At 45.1% G+C, this 18,161-nt stretch overlaps 1 protein-coding gene across 5 annotated transcripts in view; it reads left to right on the top strand.

Moving 5' to 3' along the window:
• GNB1L (G protein subunit beta 1 like) overlaps window positions 1-18,161 on the top strand; it is a 90,041-nt gene that overhangs the window by 48,792 nt on the left and 23,088 nt on the right. For 4 of the 5 annotated variants that reach the window (XM_081842843.1, XM_081842839.1, XM_081842841.1 and 1 more), the window contains 3 exons: window positions 4,820-4,960; window positions 6,613-6,741; window positions 10,548-10,710. In XM_081842843.1, the coding sequence (XP_081698969.1) occupies window positions 4,845-4,960; window positions 6,613-6,741; window positions 10,548-10,710 (408 nt within the window). In that variant the 5' untranslated portion in view covers window positions 4,820-4,844. Of the gene's footprint in view, window positions 1-4,643; window positions 4,727-4,819; window positions 4,961-6,612; window positions 6,742-10,547; window positions 10,711-18,161 lie in introns of those variants that run through there. The other variant, XM_081842842.1, reaches the window with a different exon arrangement.

Here is an 18,161-nt window from a genome sequence, read left to right as displayed (position 1 = left end):
CAATACAGGGGGACCTTGGTTCTCAAACTTAATCCGTTCCTTCCAGTAGCACCTTAGAGACCAACTAAGTTTGTTATTGGTATGAGCTTTTGTGTGCATGCACACTTCTTCGAAGCTCATACCAATAACAAACATAGTTGGTCTCTAAGGTGCTACTGGAAGGAATCTTTTTATTTTGTTTCTACTATAGCAGACCAACACGGCTACCTACCTGTAACTTAATCCGTTCCGGAAGTCTGTTGCAAAACCAAGGCGTGCTTTCCCATAGAAAGAAACGCAAAGCGGATTAATCCATTCCAGACTTTTAAAAACAACCCCTATAATAGCAGTTTAACATGAATTTTACTATTGATCCATAAAATGAAAGCAATAAACAATGTACTGTACAGTGGTATCTCGGGTTAAGTACTTAATTTGTTCCGGATGTCCGTTCTTAACCTGAAACTTTTCTTAACCTGAAGCACCACTTTAGCTAATGGGGCCTCCCGCTGCCGCCGGGCCGCCGGAGCACGATTTCTGTTCTCATCCTGAAGCAAAGTTCTTAACCTGAAGCATTATTTTTGGGTTAGCGGAGTCTGTAACTTGAGGCGTATGTAACCTGAAGCGTATGTAACCTGAGGTACCACTGTACTATAAAATAAAACAGTATTGTAGATGATAATAAAAATAAAAATAAAAATTCTTACCAGTACCGATGATAGTCATTGCTTGGTTGGGGGCTTTCATCCATTTCTGCAGTCACACAATCAATCAATCAATCAATCAGTAGTTGAACTGGGATCTACACAGTCACAAAAACAAATTAACCAAAAAAGCCTCAAAACAACAAAAAGCAAAACAAATATAAAAAACAAAAGCACCAAATATAAACTCCAACTATCACCTCAGAACACTGCAATTGGAAATGGAAGGCTTGAATTACAATGGGGGTACACAAATTAACAACTCAACAGGAAACAAAACAGAGCATGTTTGGCTTCCGAAAAAAAGTTCAAAAACCAGGACACCTACTTTCAGTTTTGCAGTGTTCGGGTTCCAAGTTGTTTGTGAACTAAGCTGTTCGAAAACCGAGGTACCACTGTACAGATTCTGCATCTGAAACTAAACTGCTACTACTAAAAACAGCAACAATAATAATTCCACATTTTAAGTGACATAATGGAGCAACAATAAATATCTCAGAGCAATGTACCGAAGTAAAATAAATAAGAAACCACAAAAGCAAATAATTCTATGAAATCTTACACGAAACGCATCAAGATACAGCATCAAGCTGCCAGGTTTTATGCCGCATAAAAACCCCTGACAGAAATCGATCTTTCCCTTCAAACGTAACTCAATGCAGCAATGAAACGGCGAAAGAAAGAGAGAGAAAAATCCAAACTCTAAACAAGGATTTGGGGTGAAAATCACCTTAATTTCCCATGACACACTAAAGTCGTGATCCTAAGCATGCTTATCTTCAAATAAATCCTGCCGCAATCAATGAGACTTGCCTCTCGGTCGACATGTTTCTGTTGGGTTGAAAGTTTCGGCGGTGCGATAGGGTTCTTTTTGGGGATACTTGATTGCAACTGGCAGAGAGAGAAAAGGATCCCTTTGCCGCTTTCTTCTTTTTTAAATGAAGTCTCCATCTCAGGAAACATTAAAAACAAACTCTTTTGACAGATTCGTAGTAGTTGACATCCATCATGATGATATCTCCTACCTTTTTTTCTTTTTCTTTTTAGGAAAGCAGTATACAGGAAATAAAACACGTGATGCTATGGGGTTGGTTTGTTTTCCTACGAAAAGCAGTATCTGTTAAAAAAAACCCAAACCCTTGAGAATGCTCAGAAAATATAATTTTGAAATACCCAGGAAAAAAACATCCCAGATCAAATCATGTCTGTATCTGGACATCTGCGAAGGGCTTTCCTTTTAAGGATATATTGAGTTATATATTGATTTTAAATGAAACGTACTCCGCAGCAAAACCTTAGACATGTCTTCTCAAAAGTCAGGCCCACTGAGGCTTGAGGGCAGAGGACTCCTACTGGTGGGTTGTGGGGATCCAAAACAGGGGTGCCAATTTTAATAAAATATTGGGGGGGGGGGCAGGTGACCTCCGCCACATATAATTGATCACATGATGTGTTGTACTCTTACCATTTGAATGGCAATGCCCAGCATCTTTGGGGGGCCAAGCCCCCTCAAAAAAATTTTTGGGGGGGCAAAGGGACCTTAGTCCCTTGGAATTGGCTCTTACGATCTGAAATTTTGAAAACTCTTCTGGGCAAGCATGACAAAAAATAAGGGAGTGGCCTTTCCCCAATCCCTCGTGGGGGGGCACTTTTTCAACTTCATATTTCCTTCCCATTGCCCCTCCCTTATAAAGAACAGAAAGGCTTTGGCATGGAAAGATGTTGGGCCCTTTGGTTCCAAGCCTACACCAAATCAGCCCCAGGCAAATCCTTTTTTTTTTTGCCTCTGTTAATATTGGATCTCCAGTGTCAGTAAACTAAGGGCAGCGGAGGGTTCTTCAAGAAGCGTTCTGAGGTCAGATCTCTGGGATATATAAAATGCAGTCAAAGCAGCCTAAAACTAGCCTATATAAGCTTCTCTTTAAGCTCCAAAGGGGTGGCACTCTGCTGAAATCACAAACGTGAGGAAGGAAGCATAATGTCTAATACAGTGGTGCCCCGCAAGACGAATGCCTCGCAAGACGGAAAACTCGCTAGACGAAAGGGTTTTCCATTTTGGAGGCGCTTCGCAAAACGAATTTCCCTATGGGCTTGCTTCGCAAGACGAAAATGTCTTGCAAGTTCCTGCGGGGTTCCCCCCCCCCCTTTTTCTAAGCCACTAAGCCTCTTATCTGTTTATCCGCTAAGCCGATAAGCCGCTAAAAGCGCTAATCCGCTAAGCTGTCAATGGGCTTGCTTCGCAAGACGAAAAAACCGCTAGAGGAAGAGACTCGCGGAACGGATTCTTTTCTTGCGAGGCACCACTGTATAAGCTTCTCTTTAAGCTCCAAAGGGGTGGCACTCTGCTGAACTCACAAACGTGAGGAAGGAGAATAATGTCTAATAAATATATCCTCTCCCAGTACTATTCACATTCCAACAAGATCTCCCCCTCCAAGGTCAGACCTGTCTCTCTGCTCTCCGTGAAGGAGATCAAAAACACCCTGTGACCTCTGGGATGCCATATAATTGTACCCTTAATTATTCTCACAAAGATCTAGTTGGCCTGTTTTTTAAATATACAGTGGTTTGTGTGCCACGGTTTGACAGTTTTCTCTTGAAATGGTGCTGTACCAACAGTGAGCCCTGGAAGCATGGGGGCGGGGAGGTTTTTGACATATAGCAATAGGTGTTGGGGCACAATTTGGCTAGGACAGGCAAGTCCAAAGTCCGTTTTGGGGCCTAATCCGGCCAACCAGTTTAATCTATCCCCTGTGGCAGTTTATTAGTTTATTTCCTGGGGTAAAATCAACTTGAATCCTAAAAGAAGCTCAACAACTTTGGTTGGCCCTTTGGTCAGCCCCCATAGCCCTTCACTTCATGAAATTTGACCCTCTTTGAAAAAAAGTTTGGACACCACTTGGCTTTGTTGTTTAGTCGTTTAGTCGTGTCCGACTCTTCGTGACCCCATGGACCAGAGCACACCAGGCACTCCTGTCTTCCACTGCCTCCCGCAGTTTGGTCAAACTCATGCTGGTAGCTTCGAGAACACTGTCCAACCATCTCGTCCTCTGTCGTCCCCTTCTCCTTGTGCCCTCCATCTTTCCCAACATCAGGGTCTTTTCCAGGGAGTCTTCTCTTCTCATGAGGTGGCCAAAGTATTGGAGTCTCAGCTTCACGATCTGTCCTTCCAGTGAACACTCAGGGCTGATTTCCTTCAGAATGGATAGGTTTGATCTTCTTGCAGTCGATGGGACTCTCAAGAGTCTCCTCCAGCACCATCATTCAAAAGCATCAATTCTTCGGCGATCAGCCTTCTTTATGGTCCACTGGGCTAGGAGTGTTCATTCTCCTTTCCCCAGCCCAAATATCATTCTCGGTTTATTACTTCTGTTAAATCAAGGTGTTTGAATTCACCAAAGCTTTGGGGAAGTAGTCAAAGTATGGGCTGTATATGAGTATCCGAGTTTTCCATCTGTGGCAGGGGTGGGGGACCTCTGGCACATGGGCAAGATGGCCCAGGGGTTCAAATTCGTTCTGCGAGGCCGTTTCCCACAAGCCACGTCCACCTGCCCCACATCTGGACATCTGGGGCAGCTGGAGACCCATGTGCAAATACAGTGTGCTCCTGATTTGCATGGGAAAGCAGGGTTTGGTTCTCAGCTGAAGGGCACCAGAGATGCTTTAAAGCAGCGGTTCTCAACCTGTGTGTCCCCAGATGTTGTTGGACTACAACTCCCATCATCCCTAGCTAGCAAGGCCAGAGCTCAGGGATGATGGGAGTTGTAGTCCAACAGCATCTGGGGACCCACAGGTTGAGAACCGCTGCTTTAAAGCATTGCGCAGGGCTGTTTGGAAACCCATTAGGAGGCTCTTCGAATTCCCAGCTTTGGGACTTGAGAACATGAAAACACACAGCATCATTATGATGCCAGGCGATTGACAAGGTGGCTGGCCCCACCCACCCGCCAGATTTTGCCCGCGAGGCTAGGATCTTCTAAGGATCTGACCCGTAGAGCCAAAAAAGGTTCCACACCCCTGATCAATGACATATGTACAATGTTGTATGTCAATAGCTGGTTGTTTCTCCATTCAGTAACTGGGTGTGTGTGTGTGCTTTGTGCTTCCCGCAGACATTTTTTTTTTTTCTCTTACAGGAGCTTCTAATACATTATTGCAGTAATGGCTCTGCCTTCCCCGGATCCGCAGTACGTTCTGCGGGGAACAACTGATGCAGTCAATGCTCTGTGCTTTCATTGTTCAGATCCAGAACCGGAATTTCCCATTCTTTTCTCTGGGTGAGTATGGGGGGTGTCAGGATGAGAGATCAAATTATATTAGAAAAAAGTCTTAAACAAGCATAGTCTTACGATCTGCTCAGCAGTTTGTTTGCTTTTAATGTACCGTACTTTTCCATATATAAGGCTAGGTTTTTTTACTTTAAAATTATGTTGGAAAACTCTGGGTTGTCTTATACATGGGGCAATCTCCCCCCCCCCCAACTTTCTTAAATTGGAGTCCCTAAAAATATACATGGGGGCATCTTATACATGGAAAAATGCGGTATTTTATGTGCCAGGAATGTATGCATTGAACTCTGTCTGTTGGGTCTTTGGACCGCAATGAAGAATTGAATTGAAATTGAATGTTTGGTATTAACCTTTGTATTCTTTTTCAAACTTTTTTTTTTATTTTGTTTTGTTAAAATTTCAGATATACATTTTCCACCATTAAATATGCAACAGTACTTACAACGACTTTCCTTCTTCTCCTTTCATGGTTCCTTCTACTTCCAAAATTAGCTGCATATTTTATTCCCGCCATCTAGTTTCCCCATTTCCATTATATCTTAATCAGGCAGAGGGCCTTCTTGGTAGTGGCGGCCGCCTTCTGGAACGCCCTCCCACTAGATGTCAAAGAAATAAAACAACTATCTGACTTTTAGAAGACATCTGAAGGCAGCCCTGTTTAGGGAAGTTTTTGCTGTCTGATGTTTTATCGTTTTCATTACTATTATTATCATTAATTCTGTTGGGAGCCACCCAGAGTGGCTGTGGAAACCTAGCCAGATGGGCGGGGTATAAATTATTATTGTTATTATTATTAATAATAATAATAATACTGTTGAATTTACAATAATCCTGGTAGCGTTTTCATTTGCTTGCAATTGTTTTCCAGTAACTCCACAGATATTTTCCATTCCTCTTTATATACCCAGTCTTCTTCTTCTCTTACCATGCTAGACCTGATAGCTCTACGTATTCCATTATTTTCAGCTGCCATTCCTCCTTCTTTGAAACCTGTATTCTTTTTCTAACTTTAATAAAAAGAAAACCAAAAGGTGTGTGACTGTGTAAGACAAGCAAAGCAAGCATATTCAAATTCTCTTTGTATGCAGAAGTTTTTTGTTTTTGTTTTGGAGTGCAATGACTTAGGCATCACTGCCATAAAATTTACCGTATTTTTCGCTCTATAAGACGCGCCAGACCACAAGACGCACCTAGTTTTTGGAGGAGAAAAACAAGAAAAAAAAAATTCTGAATCTCAGAAGCCAGAACAGCAAGAGGGATCACTGCGAAGTGAAACCAGCAATCCCTCTTGCTGTTCTGGCTTCTGGGATAGCTGCACAGCCTGCATTCGCTCCATAAGACGCACACACATTTCCCCTTACTTTTTAGGAGGGAAAAAGTGAGTATTACAGAGCAAAAAAATACGGTAACTTTCAAGGAACATCCTGACATTTTATTGATTTGTCCCTCCCCCCAAAGGGAAAGTAATGATCAAATCAGCAAGCTGGTAGTGATTTTTTAAAAAACATCTCTGCAGTGTAGAAAGTTTGTAGGCAACTTAGATAAGTTTGGAAGTACCACCAGATTGCTCATGCTTTGAAACGGTTGCTGATGAAATTAGCATTTGTCTCCCTCCCACCCATTTTTCTTTTCTTGTTTAGATCTTCTAATGGGCTGGTCCATATCTGGAATCTGAAAACACACAGGGTGGATAGGACACTGGATGGGCATGGCGGGAAATCAGTGTACTGGGTGAAAGCTTTACGCAACAGAAGAAATGCACTTCTTAGGTGAGTGATGCAATTCAGGAGGAGCACGCTTAGAAGATTGCGGAATTAACGATGTCTCTAGAAAAGGGCATCAGATTGAAAAGCTGGAGCAGTGGAGAGGGAATTCTTTTACAGTCCAGGAGCCCACATTCCCTTCTGGGCAACCCTTTGGGGGAAACATGGCAGCGGTGGGCGGGGCCAGAGGTCAAAATGGGTGGAGTAATAGATTGCATGGCACCTTTCTATGGTAGGCAAGTCTCTGCAACATCTGGAGGGGGACAAAGGCTCCACATCTCTGGATTTCATTGACTGGGAGCAGCTCTGCAGGGTTGCCCAACCTGGAGGTGCCACCAAGAATTACCATATTTTTTGCTCTATAAGATGCACCCGACCATAAGACGCACCTAGTTTTTAGGGGAGGAAAACAAGAAAAAATAAGCCTCCTGAGCGAAGAGGGAGCGCAGGGCCCTGGTCTCATGAGTCAGAGCGTTCCACCAGGCCGGAGCCAGTGTTGAAAAGGCTCTTGCTCTGGTTGAGGCTGATCTAACTTCCTTAGGGCCCAGGACCTCAAGAGTAGTTGCTATTTATGGACCTTAAGGTCCTCCGTGGGGCATATCACATAGGATTGTGAAGGATTGTTACAAGACGGCTGTTCCCTTCACAGAACTACAATTCCGCAGAGTTCTTTAACAATCAATCCTTCTGCTGGGGAATTCTGGGAACTGAAGCCCTGTGAAGGGAATAGGGGTCTCCTAACAACAAATTACGGTTCCCAATATTCCTTTTTTGGGTGGGAGGAAGCCATGCCTTTTTAAAGCGGTATGATACTGGTTTGAATGTATAGTGCGGATGGGGCCTTAGTATGATTAACGTTGGATACAGGCCATTTGATACACACATGCAGAGTCAGCTGAAGATAACTTTTCCTGTGTCTGGATGAACAGGCTGTCGTCCACACAAGCTTCTGCCACAATAAATCTGCTAGCTGCCACAAGGCCTTCGGTTGTTTTGACTGACAGAACGCTCCACCTTCTTCTGGAGCAGATTGCCAAAGCGTCAGGGTAATTTGGAGATGTTTTGACATGTTTATCAAGAAAAGACATCTTCCGTAGCAGACCTTATTAGCATTTATATTTGTTGTCGTCTGCATAACCACAATTAACAACCCAGAATTAAATTTGAGTTGTTAACATAATTACATGGTTTTCATTTCGCATGCACTCTTTCGCATGCAGAAATCTTTCAGGACTACAGTTATTTCTGGGTAGTGTTCCTTAATTCTCGATCTCCATAAAAGAATGTCTGTATAGGTTGGACTCTGCACTTAGCTGGGGTTGGTTGAAGAAGCAATTCGGTCAGGATACCTGAGAAACCTCACTTGTGTTGATGGACTTCTGAGTCCATCTTTACACCCACATTTCAAAGTTTCTATTACTGTCCTTCATATGAGGTTTGGTTCTCATAATTTTAAGTATCTCATCTGTCTTCTGTAATGCTAATAGTACTGCAGATCAATATAGTTGTTTATTTTCAAATTACATCGTAGAAACAATGCAAATGTTTTGTTTGTTGCAGTTATTAATACTATCTTTGTCTGTGGCGTGTCATTGTTGTCGTTTACTAGCAGCCTCATACCTGACGTGGCTCTGGGATTCTAAGAAACAAAAAAACAGTGCTATTGTGAAAGGTTTAGTCCACCATCTTGATGCAAAGCAGTGTCCACTTGTATCCAGACATGGTCAAAAACGTGCTTGTTGATCTCAGATATCATCGTGCAAAACCTAGTTACAGTGGTGCCCCGCAAGACGAACGCCTCGCAAGACAGAAAACCCGCTAGACGAAAGGGTTTTCCATTTTGGAGGTGCTTCGCAAAACGAATTTCCCTATGGGGTTGCTTCGCAAGACGAAAAAATCTTGCGAGACCCCGCGGTTTTCCCCCGCTTTCCCCCCCTTTTCCTAAGCCGCTTAACAGCTGATCTGCTGATAAGCCGCTTAACAGCTGATCGCTAGAAGCCGCTAGACCGCTGTAGCGCCAATCCGCTAAGCTGTCAATGGGCTTGCTTCGCAAGACGAAAAAACCACTAGACGAAGAGAATCGCGGAACGGATTCTTTTCATCTTGCGAGGCACCACTGTACAATATCTTAAGAGGTGCCCCAATGCACAGCAAATAACTTTCCAAAATGTATATATTAGATTTTTGTGAGTGGGGGGAGCTGGTGCATTTTATGTACTTCCACCTTTCATCCAAAACTGACAGGCGGCAATGTTCTTTTGGCTGGAACAGGGGAAAGCCATCCAGACTTCTTGCAAACTTGTTTCCCCTGTGGCCTGAAGAAGGGGTGGCTCGTCCCGTTTCAAAGCTTGAGGCGAAATGGAAATTGCCGCCCTCTCTGCCGCTGCTGCACTTCCCACCCCGCAGCTGCTGGCATTCGTGCCAATTTCTGGCAAGATCTCACCAAAATCTCATGAGATTTCGTGTAATCTACGATATCTCACCAGATTTCAGCGAATCTCACTGGAAATGGGCACCAATGCTTCGGCTGCTTCATTGTGGATGGGCTGGGCCGGGCCTGAGGTAAATTTAGCAGCCGCCTTGTTGAAGCTAAGCAGGTCTAGGTGCGGTAAGTGCTTGGAGCCACATGTGCACCACATTGTGTTCCATAATGGAAGAAAGGCAGGATATATATGTAATAGAACAAAAGCTCTTACCTGTTTCGGAAAGTTGCTTGTTCCGTATGCATCTTGAGGTGTCGTAATCAAATTGTTCTGAGAAACAAGGAGCAGGTTCCCATCTATGTTTGGATACAGTTGGGTGCCATTTTGAATCGAGATGGCAGGCTGACTTTTTGAAAGCTGCACTGATTTCAACTACAGTGGACGCTTGGGTTGTGAACGTGATCCATGCAGGAAGCACGTTTGCAATCTGCAGCATCCGCAACCCAAGCGCGGGTCGCGATTTAGCACTTCTGCGCATTCGCAAGCGCCGGAAGTAACCCGTTCCAGTACTTCCGGGTTCGGTGCGGTGCGCAGCCCGAAGCGTCTGTAATCCGAGGTATGATTGTAGTGATTTGCATGTCACCATGTGTTGGCAGTTCATCCCTTTCCAACATTAGTCTGCAATAAATAACAACAACAAAAACTAGGCACACAGGTGATGCTGGAGGATCTGGTTCCGTACCTCTCAGCCCACTGGGCCCCTTCCCAGAATCTAGTTCTTCCAGTTCCCCACTCTCACTCCATTCCGCCTCGCGCTCTGGCAATTCCCACCATGATTTCTTCATGGGACTCATGGCACCATAGAGCTAAACCCAAGGATGTTTGGTGCCTTCTATATCTGAAGGGCCTGTACTGCAGATTAGATATTTGATGAGTGCTATCATGTTCGTTGCCATCCCAGCCAGGTCTCCCCTTCTCCAGACCGGACATACCCAACTGCTTCAGCCTTTCCTTTAACATTAGACTAGTTAGACCGATAGCCCGATTCAGGATACAACAGCTTCATACATTCATGGCTCCTGGGCCTGGAGGCTTGAGCTCAAAACACGCTAGATTAGTAGTGAGCATGCAACAGTGATATTAATGTGACGTGTGTTGTTTTCTTTAATTTGACGGGCAAATAAAGGAAACAGACACCAGCTTCCCTCCTTTCAGTAGCCAGGAAGTTGACAGCTCAGGGTGGCTTATGCGAGGGCTGGGTATACGGGAGTGTTAGATACGTATTGGCATGGAGCTCTGTTGAGGATCCATGTTGAAGCTGCTTGGCAAAGAGACGCTCAGAATCTGCAAATTCTGCCGTATGACAAAGAATGTTTCTGATTGTAAAAGCCAGGGCCGTGACCAAAACATCTGCCTGTGGGACTTGGCCGAAGGAAGGAGTGCTGTCACAGACTCGGTTTCCACGGAGAATATTGGGTTCTGCAAATGCTCCCTCTTGGAGGTTGAAGAGAGACGGTGGCTACTAGCCATGCCATGCAAAGGCCTGGAAGAGGTAGGTAATGTATTTTTGCCACACACCGCAACCCCAGAGTCAGTCACGACTGGACCTAATGGTCAGGGGTCCCTTTACCTTTACTTTATCATAAGGTTCTGGAACAGGTTACCATAATATAAAACAACATTAAAATCCATTTTAAAAGACCCTACTTCAGAATAGGCCCTAAAAAATATACATCCTGGCTGGGAAAGGCCATTGGCAATGTCCACAGAGTGAAGGAGCCAGTTGCATCTCTTTGGGGAGAGACTTTCACATCATAGAGACTGCCCAGGCCTTCTCCCACTAAAATTTCCACGGGCAACAGAGCAATCGAGAGTGCTCCCTTGGTCTGTCTTAACACCCAAGAGGGTCTGTAGGGAAGGAGGTGGTCTTTGAGATGCTAGGTGGAACATGAACAATATTTGGCATGCTCTAGTTCCATGGGTTGGGTGATCCAAAATGTGGAAATGTTCATTATCTATGTAAAATAACTTTTCTCAGAAGGAGGCGCAAAGAATTCTTTGTGTTAGCTAATGAGATCTGCTAAGAATACCATGGTGCTTGAATGCCACTAATGGAATATTCCAAGCCTGGCTTTAGTTGATGTTTGAAAATGTGTGGCTGATGACCTTTATGTGTGCTCTATGGGATCTGGGATGGTGATCCTGACTGGCAGTAAATTCCCCTTGTTCTCAGGAAGAATCCTTCTATCTGGAAATGCCAGGGCCACCTTCTACATTCAAAGCAGTTGTTCTGTTTTGAGGTATAATCGCTTCCCCAAGAGGGTGGGCTTGGCTTTGCAGTCACGGGCTTGCCAGATTATTTTTTTAAGTGCCCAAGTCAAAAATTCCACAAAATTCATGTGTAAGCTCCATATATATATATATATATATATATATATGCTTTCGTAGATTTTCACGGGTACAGGAATGCAGGTTTTGGTGTCCTCGGGTGTCTTCCCGTGTAAAAGTTGGGGTGTCTAGGCGACGTTTCGACGAGTGAGACCTCGTCGAAACGTCGCCTAGACACCCCAACTTTTACACGGGAAGACACCCGAGGACACCAAAACCTGCATATATATATATATATATATATATATATATATATATATTCTATCCTCAAACAGGTAACACCATGAGCCAAAGTACTTTTGAGGCTTATGATTAACATGAAGACTTAATATGTGTTTATGCTTGGCCGGGACCCAAAGGGGGTAATTTTGTCTTGAAGCAGATTCCATCTATGAATAATAAGACCTGAACAGACATTTATTTGTTCCTGATTGCATTTAAATCACCAATTATGAGTTACATGCACTTCTCTTGCCAATTTGCCAGAAACATGCTAAAAAGCATTATAAATGTGCAAAAGGAGAAGGGTGTGTTTTCTTGTGGCCACCTATAGCCACCCAGGAACACTATTAGCCTCAGGCAAAGACAAAACTCTCCTAGTAAGCACAAAAACGAAGGAGAGAAGATCAGCACGGAACGTCTTTTGGTTTCAGCTACAGTCGACAAAATACATGAGACCCGGGATTTATTTCTGAGGCTCGGTGGCAACCATTGCAGGCTGCTTCTTGGGTCTTCCATTCTAGCACTTAACCCTTTTGCATGCTGCAGGGAGTGCCCCAAACTCGCTGCCTTTTGGTCTTCAGCAATAGCAGCCAACAACCCTCAGGTCTTGCTTTCTCTTTCCTGAGCTGCGATGAATGCAACAGATATTAAGCTGCAGAAATATTTCCTTCCCTGCCTAGATCGTGGATGGGGAAGCATGGTGGCCTACCATATGTTGTTGGGCTCTCGGTTCCTTCAGCTCCAACCACCATGGACAATGGGCAGAGGTGAGGGGAGTTGGAGCTCAACAGAATCTGGAAGATTCACCATCCATGATCTAGGCCAGGGGTCAGCAAACTTTTTCAGCAGGGAGCACTGTCCCTCAGACCTTGTGGGGGGCCAGACTATATTTTTTGGGGGGGAATGAACGAATTCCTATGCCCCAGAGATGCATATTAAATAAAAGCACATATTCTATTCATGTAAAAACACTAGGCAGGCCCCACAAATAACCCAGAGATGCATTTTAAATAAAAGTACACATTCTACTCATGTAAAAACACGCTGATTCCCGGACCGTCCACAGTGATGGAGTTGAAGTGGGAAAAGTGTGAACTGGGGGGAGGTTAACACACCATTTAAATTGCCCTCCTGAATCTGTTCCATGCCTCATGGGGAAGAAACCTGCAGGTACCATACTGGGCAAGTTGCACTTTGGGAAGCATGTGCTTTTGAGTCGGGGGTGGGGAGAAAGGGCCATTGCCCCAATCCAAATTATCTCAGATACACACACATGCCTGTAGCTGTTTTCAACTGAAGGAAGTTGGGAAACCTGACGGTGGCTCTTTCACAACTTGTTTAAGCTTGGCACCGGGACGGCAAACCTGAACACACTTGCTTGTGAGCAAGGCCTATGGAACTCAGAGGGACTTCCTCCTGAGTAAATGTGCATGGTTCTGCTCTATGCTGAGAAATGCAAAGAATCCTTAGGAACGCAAGTGCTCCTAGCTCTTTACTGTCCTTTAAAATGAGAAAGGAGGCTCAGGCTGCTTTCCTCTGCACACTTTCCTGGGAAGCTACCATGGCAGGCAATAAGAGCAAATAGCAAACTTGTGGCCTCTTAGGTATTTGGTGAGACACAAGACAGGGCCTTCTAGGTGGCTGCTCCCAGATAATGGTATATATTCCCACTCAAGGCTTGCCTGGTCCCCCACTCTGCTTTCCTTTTGCTAGCAGGCAAAGAGCTGTTTTTGTTCCAACAGTCACTGGCTGTTACGACGGTTTAAAGTGATTTCAATGCTATTTTAAATGCAAGGTTACTTATTTAACGGGGGCAGAGAGTGAATTTTTAGTTGCGCTGGTTTGTGTTGTGAGATGCATTGAGTTTTTCACTGGGAGAAAGGTGGAATATAAAATGAATAACTAAATAAAGACATAGTGCTGGCCTGCGCTGTGGGTTAAACCACTGAGCCTAGGGCTTGCCGATCAGAAGTATAAGGCTGCTTTGTGTGCAATGAAGGAACCAAAGCTCAGCTGTAAAGCATGTGTTTTGCACGCAAAAGCTGTCCAGCATGGCCAAAGCCAACATATGGAGGACCACAGGTTCCCCACCCCTTTTGAGGACGATGCTGAGCTCAATGGACCGAGTAAGATGCACCTTCCTACATTTCTTAGTGGGATTGACTTCCAAGTCAATGTGAATAGGACTGGACAGCAAGTTAGACAGCTGCCTTCCCCTAGTTAGAGCACTAGCAGTACCTTCTCCTCCCTCCACAATTGCCCCGATTTTCTCAGTGCTATGTACGCTCCTGAGATGGTTTAATAAATTGGAGGCACACTTCGTTGGGAACACTATTGAAATTGTGGGCGCCCTAGCAAGAGCTTTGAGCAAGCCCTGTTCATTTCAGTGGAACATGGCGAACTGAGCTTCCTACTGATTCGCAGGGGCGAAACTAGGCTTCGTTTCACCTGGGTCAGGCCTAGTTTGGCACACACCCCAACGCACATTTGTGTACAGTCTGGGAGCCTCAGTGGCGCCCCTCTGGAGGTTTCACCTGGGGCAAAAAAACCCTGGTAGCTCTCTCTCGTTCAGCAGTAAATCATTGATGTCATTGTGCCTTCCACCTCTTGGGCTCTTGCGATTTATACCACAGACTGCTCAAAGCAGAGCATGTGCTCTCAAAGCTGCTTGGCCCCCTTTGATTTTTCCTCCCAGGTCTTCAGCACGAGAGTGCCAGTAAATTGTAAGTGTTGTGTATTGAATACAACTCGTCGTGCTGGTAAGGCTACCTTCTGGCCCTTCTGAATGCCGAGAGTCTTAATGTGCCCTGAATGAGTTTCATGCAAATGGCTTGCCATGGAAATGATTCATACAGGAAGAGGGAAGAAGATCAAGGGGAGAGAAGGGGTAGGAGGAACATCTAAAGAAGTTGGCTCCATGGAGCACTGCATGCTCTTGGGGCTCCTGCTATTGGCCCAGGATGCTACAGAGAAAGCTGCGTTATACCATTGCTCCATCTAACTCGGTGCTGCCCACACCAGGGATAGTCTACAATGGAGTCCTCTGTATCTGGTTGGACTGCATCGGCCCAAGCCGACATGGCCAGCAGTCAAGGATGAAGGGATTTGTAATCCAGAAACATCTAGAGGGCACTGCATTTGTTCTACACCGGACAGTGGGTCACTGGGATATCAGGACAGTGACCTTTCTCCAGTCTTATCTGGAAAGCTGGGACTTTCTGCATGCAATTCCTGTGTTCCGCTACTGAGCTTCAATCTCTTCTCTTTTGCCATTGGGGAAATCCAACTAGCATGGGCTCTATTACTGGATTTTGGTGGAGGCTACAATCCCATGTAGGATGCGGGTGGCGCTGTGGGTTAAACCACATAGCCTAGGACTTGCCGATTGGAAGGTCAGCGGCTCATATCCCCGCGACGGGGTGAGCTCCCATTGTTCGGTCCCAGCTCCTGCCCACCTAGCAGTTTGAAAGCACGTCAAAGTGCAGTACATAAATAGGTACCGCTCCGGCGGGAAGGTAAACGGCGTTTCCGTGCGCTGCTCTGGCTCGCCAGAAGCGGCTTAGTCCTGCTGGCCACATGACCCAGAAGCTGTACGCCAACTCCCTTGGCCAATAAAGCGAGATGAGCGCCGCAACCCCAGAGTCGGTCACGACTGGACCTAATGGTCAGGGGTCCCTTTACCTTTACCTTTACAATCCCATGTCCCGCCTTTGGGAGTCGTCGCCACCGAACAGAGCGAGAACTATTTCTGCACTGCATGCCCATGGGACCAGGCTGCTCCGCTCTTAATTTTGACACAGCTGTTACTGCAAAAGGGGAATGCAAGCAAATGCAAAACTGTACAGATCTAAATGGACATAGGGCAGCAGTTCAGTTGGCTAGAGCGTGGTGCTGATAATGCCAAAGTTGCAGGTTCGATCCCCGCATGGGACGGCTGCGTATTCCTTTCTTATTATTTTTATTTTTATTGACTTTTAATTTTAACAGTTAGCTTCACAAAGAAGTCATACACATAGGATTCTTTGAATCCCTGGACTTCCCTCCAGCCCTCCATGGTTTCCATAATTATTCTTTTCCAGTGGCATCATATAATCTCCATATTTTCTTAACACTCAATTCTCACCATAGTTCTCTTTACATTGCAAGTGTGTTTTTTTTAAAAAAAATCCTGCCAATGTTTTTAGTTGTTTACAGTGTTCTTTTAAGTAACTTATAAATTTTCTCCATTCTTTATTAAATTTGTTATCTTCTTGATCTCTCATCTTCCTGGTCGTTTTCGCCATTTCGGCATAGCCCATCATCTTTATCAGCCATTCTTCTCTTGTGGGTACTTTATCTTCCTTCCATCTGTGGGCTAACAGTGGGATGGCTGCATATTCCTGCATTACATGGGGGGTTGGACGAGATAATCCTCAGGCTCCCTTCCAACTCTGCAATTCTATGAATCTATGATTCAGCAATGAAACTCAGGTACCTTTCCCTGAGGTTCAGAGAAAACTTTTTATCCAAGTACCTGACAGCCAATAACTTTTCAAACCAGTGAAAAATACAGTCACGGAACCAAAAAATTACACAAAACAAAAGAATTACCGTGAAAATCCCTGAAACGAGAAGTAATCGACTATAGAATTGAATTAAATGAAAAAAAAAATAAGGGAAAATTAACCTAGAATTAAACAAAGACTTATAGAGATGCCGGCTACAAAACTCGTTTCACTGGACTAATCAGTTTCCTCAGAAGGAAATAAATACATTTATAAACCTTAAATGATTTTAAGTGCTATCGAACAAACTCAAGAGCAGGGCTGAAACGCTTCCTTGAGTTTACAAAAAAGGTATAAAAACCTCAATGACAAGTTTTAAACATAGCCCTATTTAAGAAAACATTATAAACCTTAAATGATTTTAAATAATTTCCAGCAAACTCAAGAGCAGGGCTGAAACGCTTCCTTGAGTTTACAAAAAAAGGTATGAAAACCTCAATGACAAGTTTTAAACATAGCCCTATTTAGGAGAACCAAGCAGTAGTAATAAGAAATTGAGGACTCGGTTGTAAAAACTCTAGTATTGCCTTTACAAAAAGGTTTTAAGTAAAACTTACAAAGGAATACAAGATAAGCTGTTTAGGTTTCAAACAAACTCAAAAACAGGGCAGAAACTCAAAAACAGGGCTGAAGCGCTCCTGATGTCCTGTTTTTGAGTTTGTTTGAAACCTAAACAGTTTATCTCGTGCATGTGCTCTGAATGTAGAAGGACCCAGGTTGGACACCCCCCACGTCTCCTGGAACCCTGGAGAACTACTGCCAGCCAGTGACGGAGGAAGGGGGAAGGGGGTACGGACCGCCCCGGGTGTCATCAAATGAGGGGGGTGGGGTGACAAAATTAGTTTTTTTAAAAAAAATTAAAATGGGGTCACAAAACATTTTAGGAGTGATGTGGTGGCTTAGGCGCCTGCAGATTCTGTGCAGCCTGAAATGGCAGCATGGAACTTGCGCCTGCCTACCGCCTCTCCCTCAGCCGTCCCACAGTTGAGGGGGTGTGAATGGAGAGGCTGTAAGCTTCGGAGAGGTTCGCCCCGCCCCCACAGGCACGGATCGCCCCACACCTGGCTGCAGGACACGCCCCTGCACTGGGCACCCGAGCGGCCAGCTACGCCGCTGCTGTCAGCCTGTGGAGACAGTACAGTGGTACCTCAGGTTAAGTACCGTATTTTTCGCTCCATAAGGCGCACCTGACCATAAGGTCACGTACTTTTTTTGGGGGGGGGGGGAATTCAAGAAAAAAAAATGCGGCTCTTGGAGGCTTTTGCGGGAGGTGGGGGAAGTAAGAGAGCCTCACTCTGTCCCTTCCCCCACCTCCCACAAAAGCCAGGGATAGCCGCACGAAGCCTCCCCAGGGCAACGGGATGAAGGCTCCCTGCTGCCCTACAGAGGCTTCGCGGACTACCCCACAGCTGCTCAGGAGCTTGTGGGGCTGGCGGTGGGGGGAAAGCCTGGCTTCCCCCCCCCCCACCAGCTCCACTAACTTCCCACCAGCCCCGGGGAGCAGCGGGAAGCCCGGGGTCCCCCCCCCCAGCCCCAGAGACCACACATTTGCTCCATAAGATGCACAGACATTTTCCCTTAGATTTTAAGAGGGAAAAGGTGCGTCTTATGGAGCAAAGAATACGGTACTTAATTCGTTCCGGAGGTCCATTCTTAACCTGGAACTGTTCTTAACCTGAAGCACCACTTTGGCTAATGGGGCCTCCCGCTGCTGCCACGCCACCGGAGTACGATTTTTGTTCTCATCCTGAAGCAAAGTTCTTAACCAAAGGTACTATTTCTGGGTTAGCGGAGTCTGTAACCTGAAGCGTATGTAACCTGAAGCTTATGTAACCCGAGGTACCACTGT

The sequence above is a fragment of the Podarcis erhardii genome (genome assembly GCF_964252035.2).
Source record: "Podarcis erhardii genome assembly, chromosome: 15".
NCBI lineage: Eukaryota > Metazoa > Chordata > Lepidosauria > Squamata > Lacertidae > Podarcis > Podarcis erhardii.
Note: the sequence above shows the minus strand (reverse complement) of the source record. Positions and strands in the feature narration are given on the sequence as shown.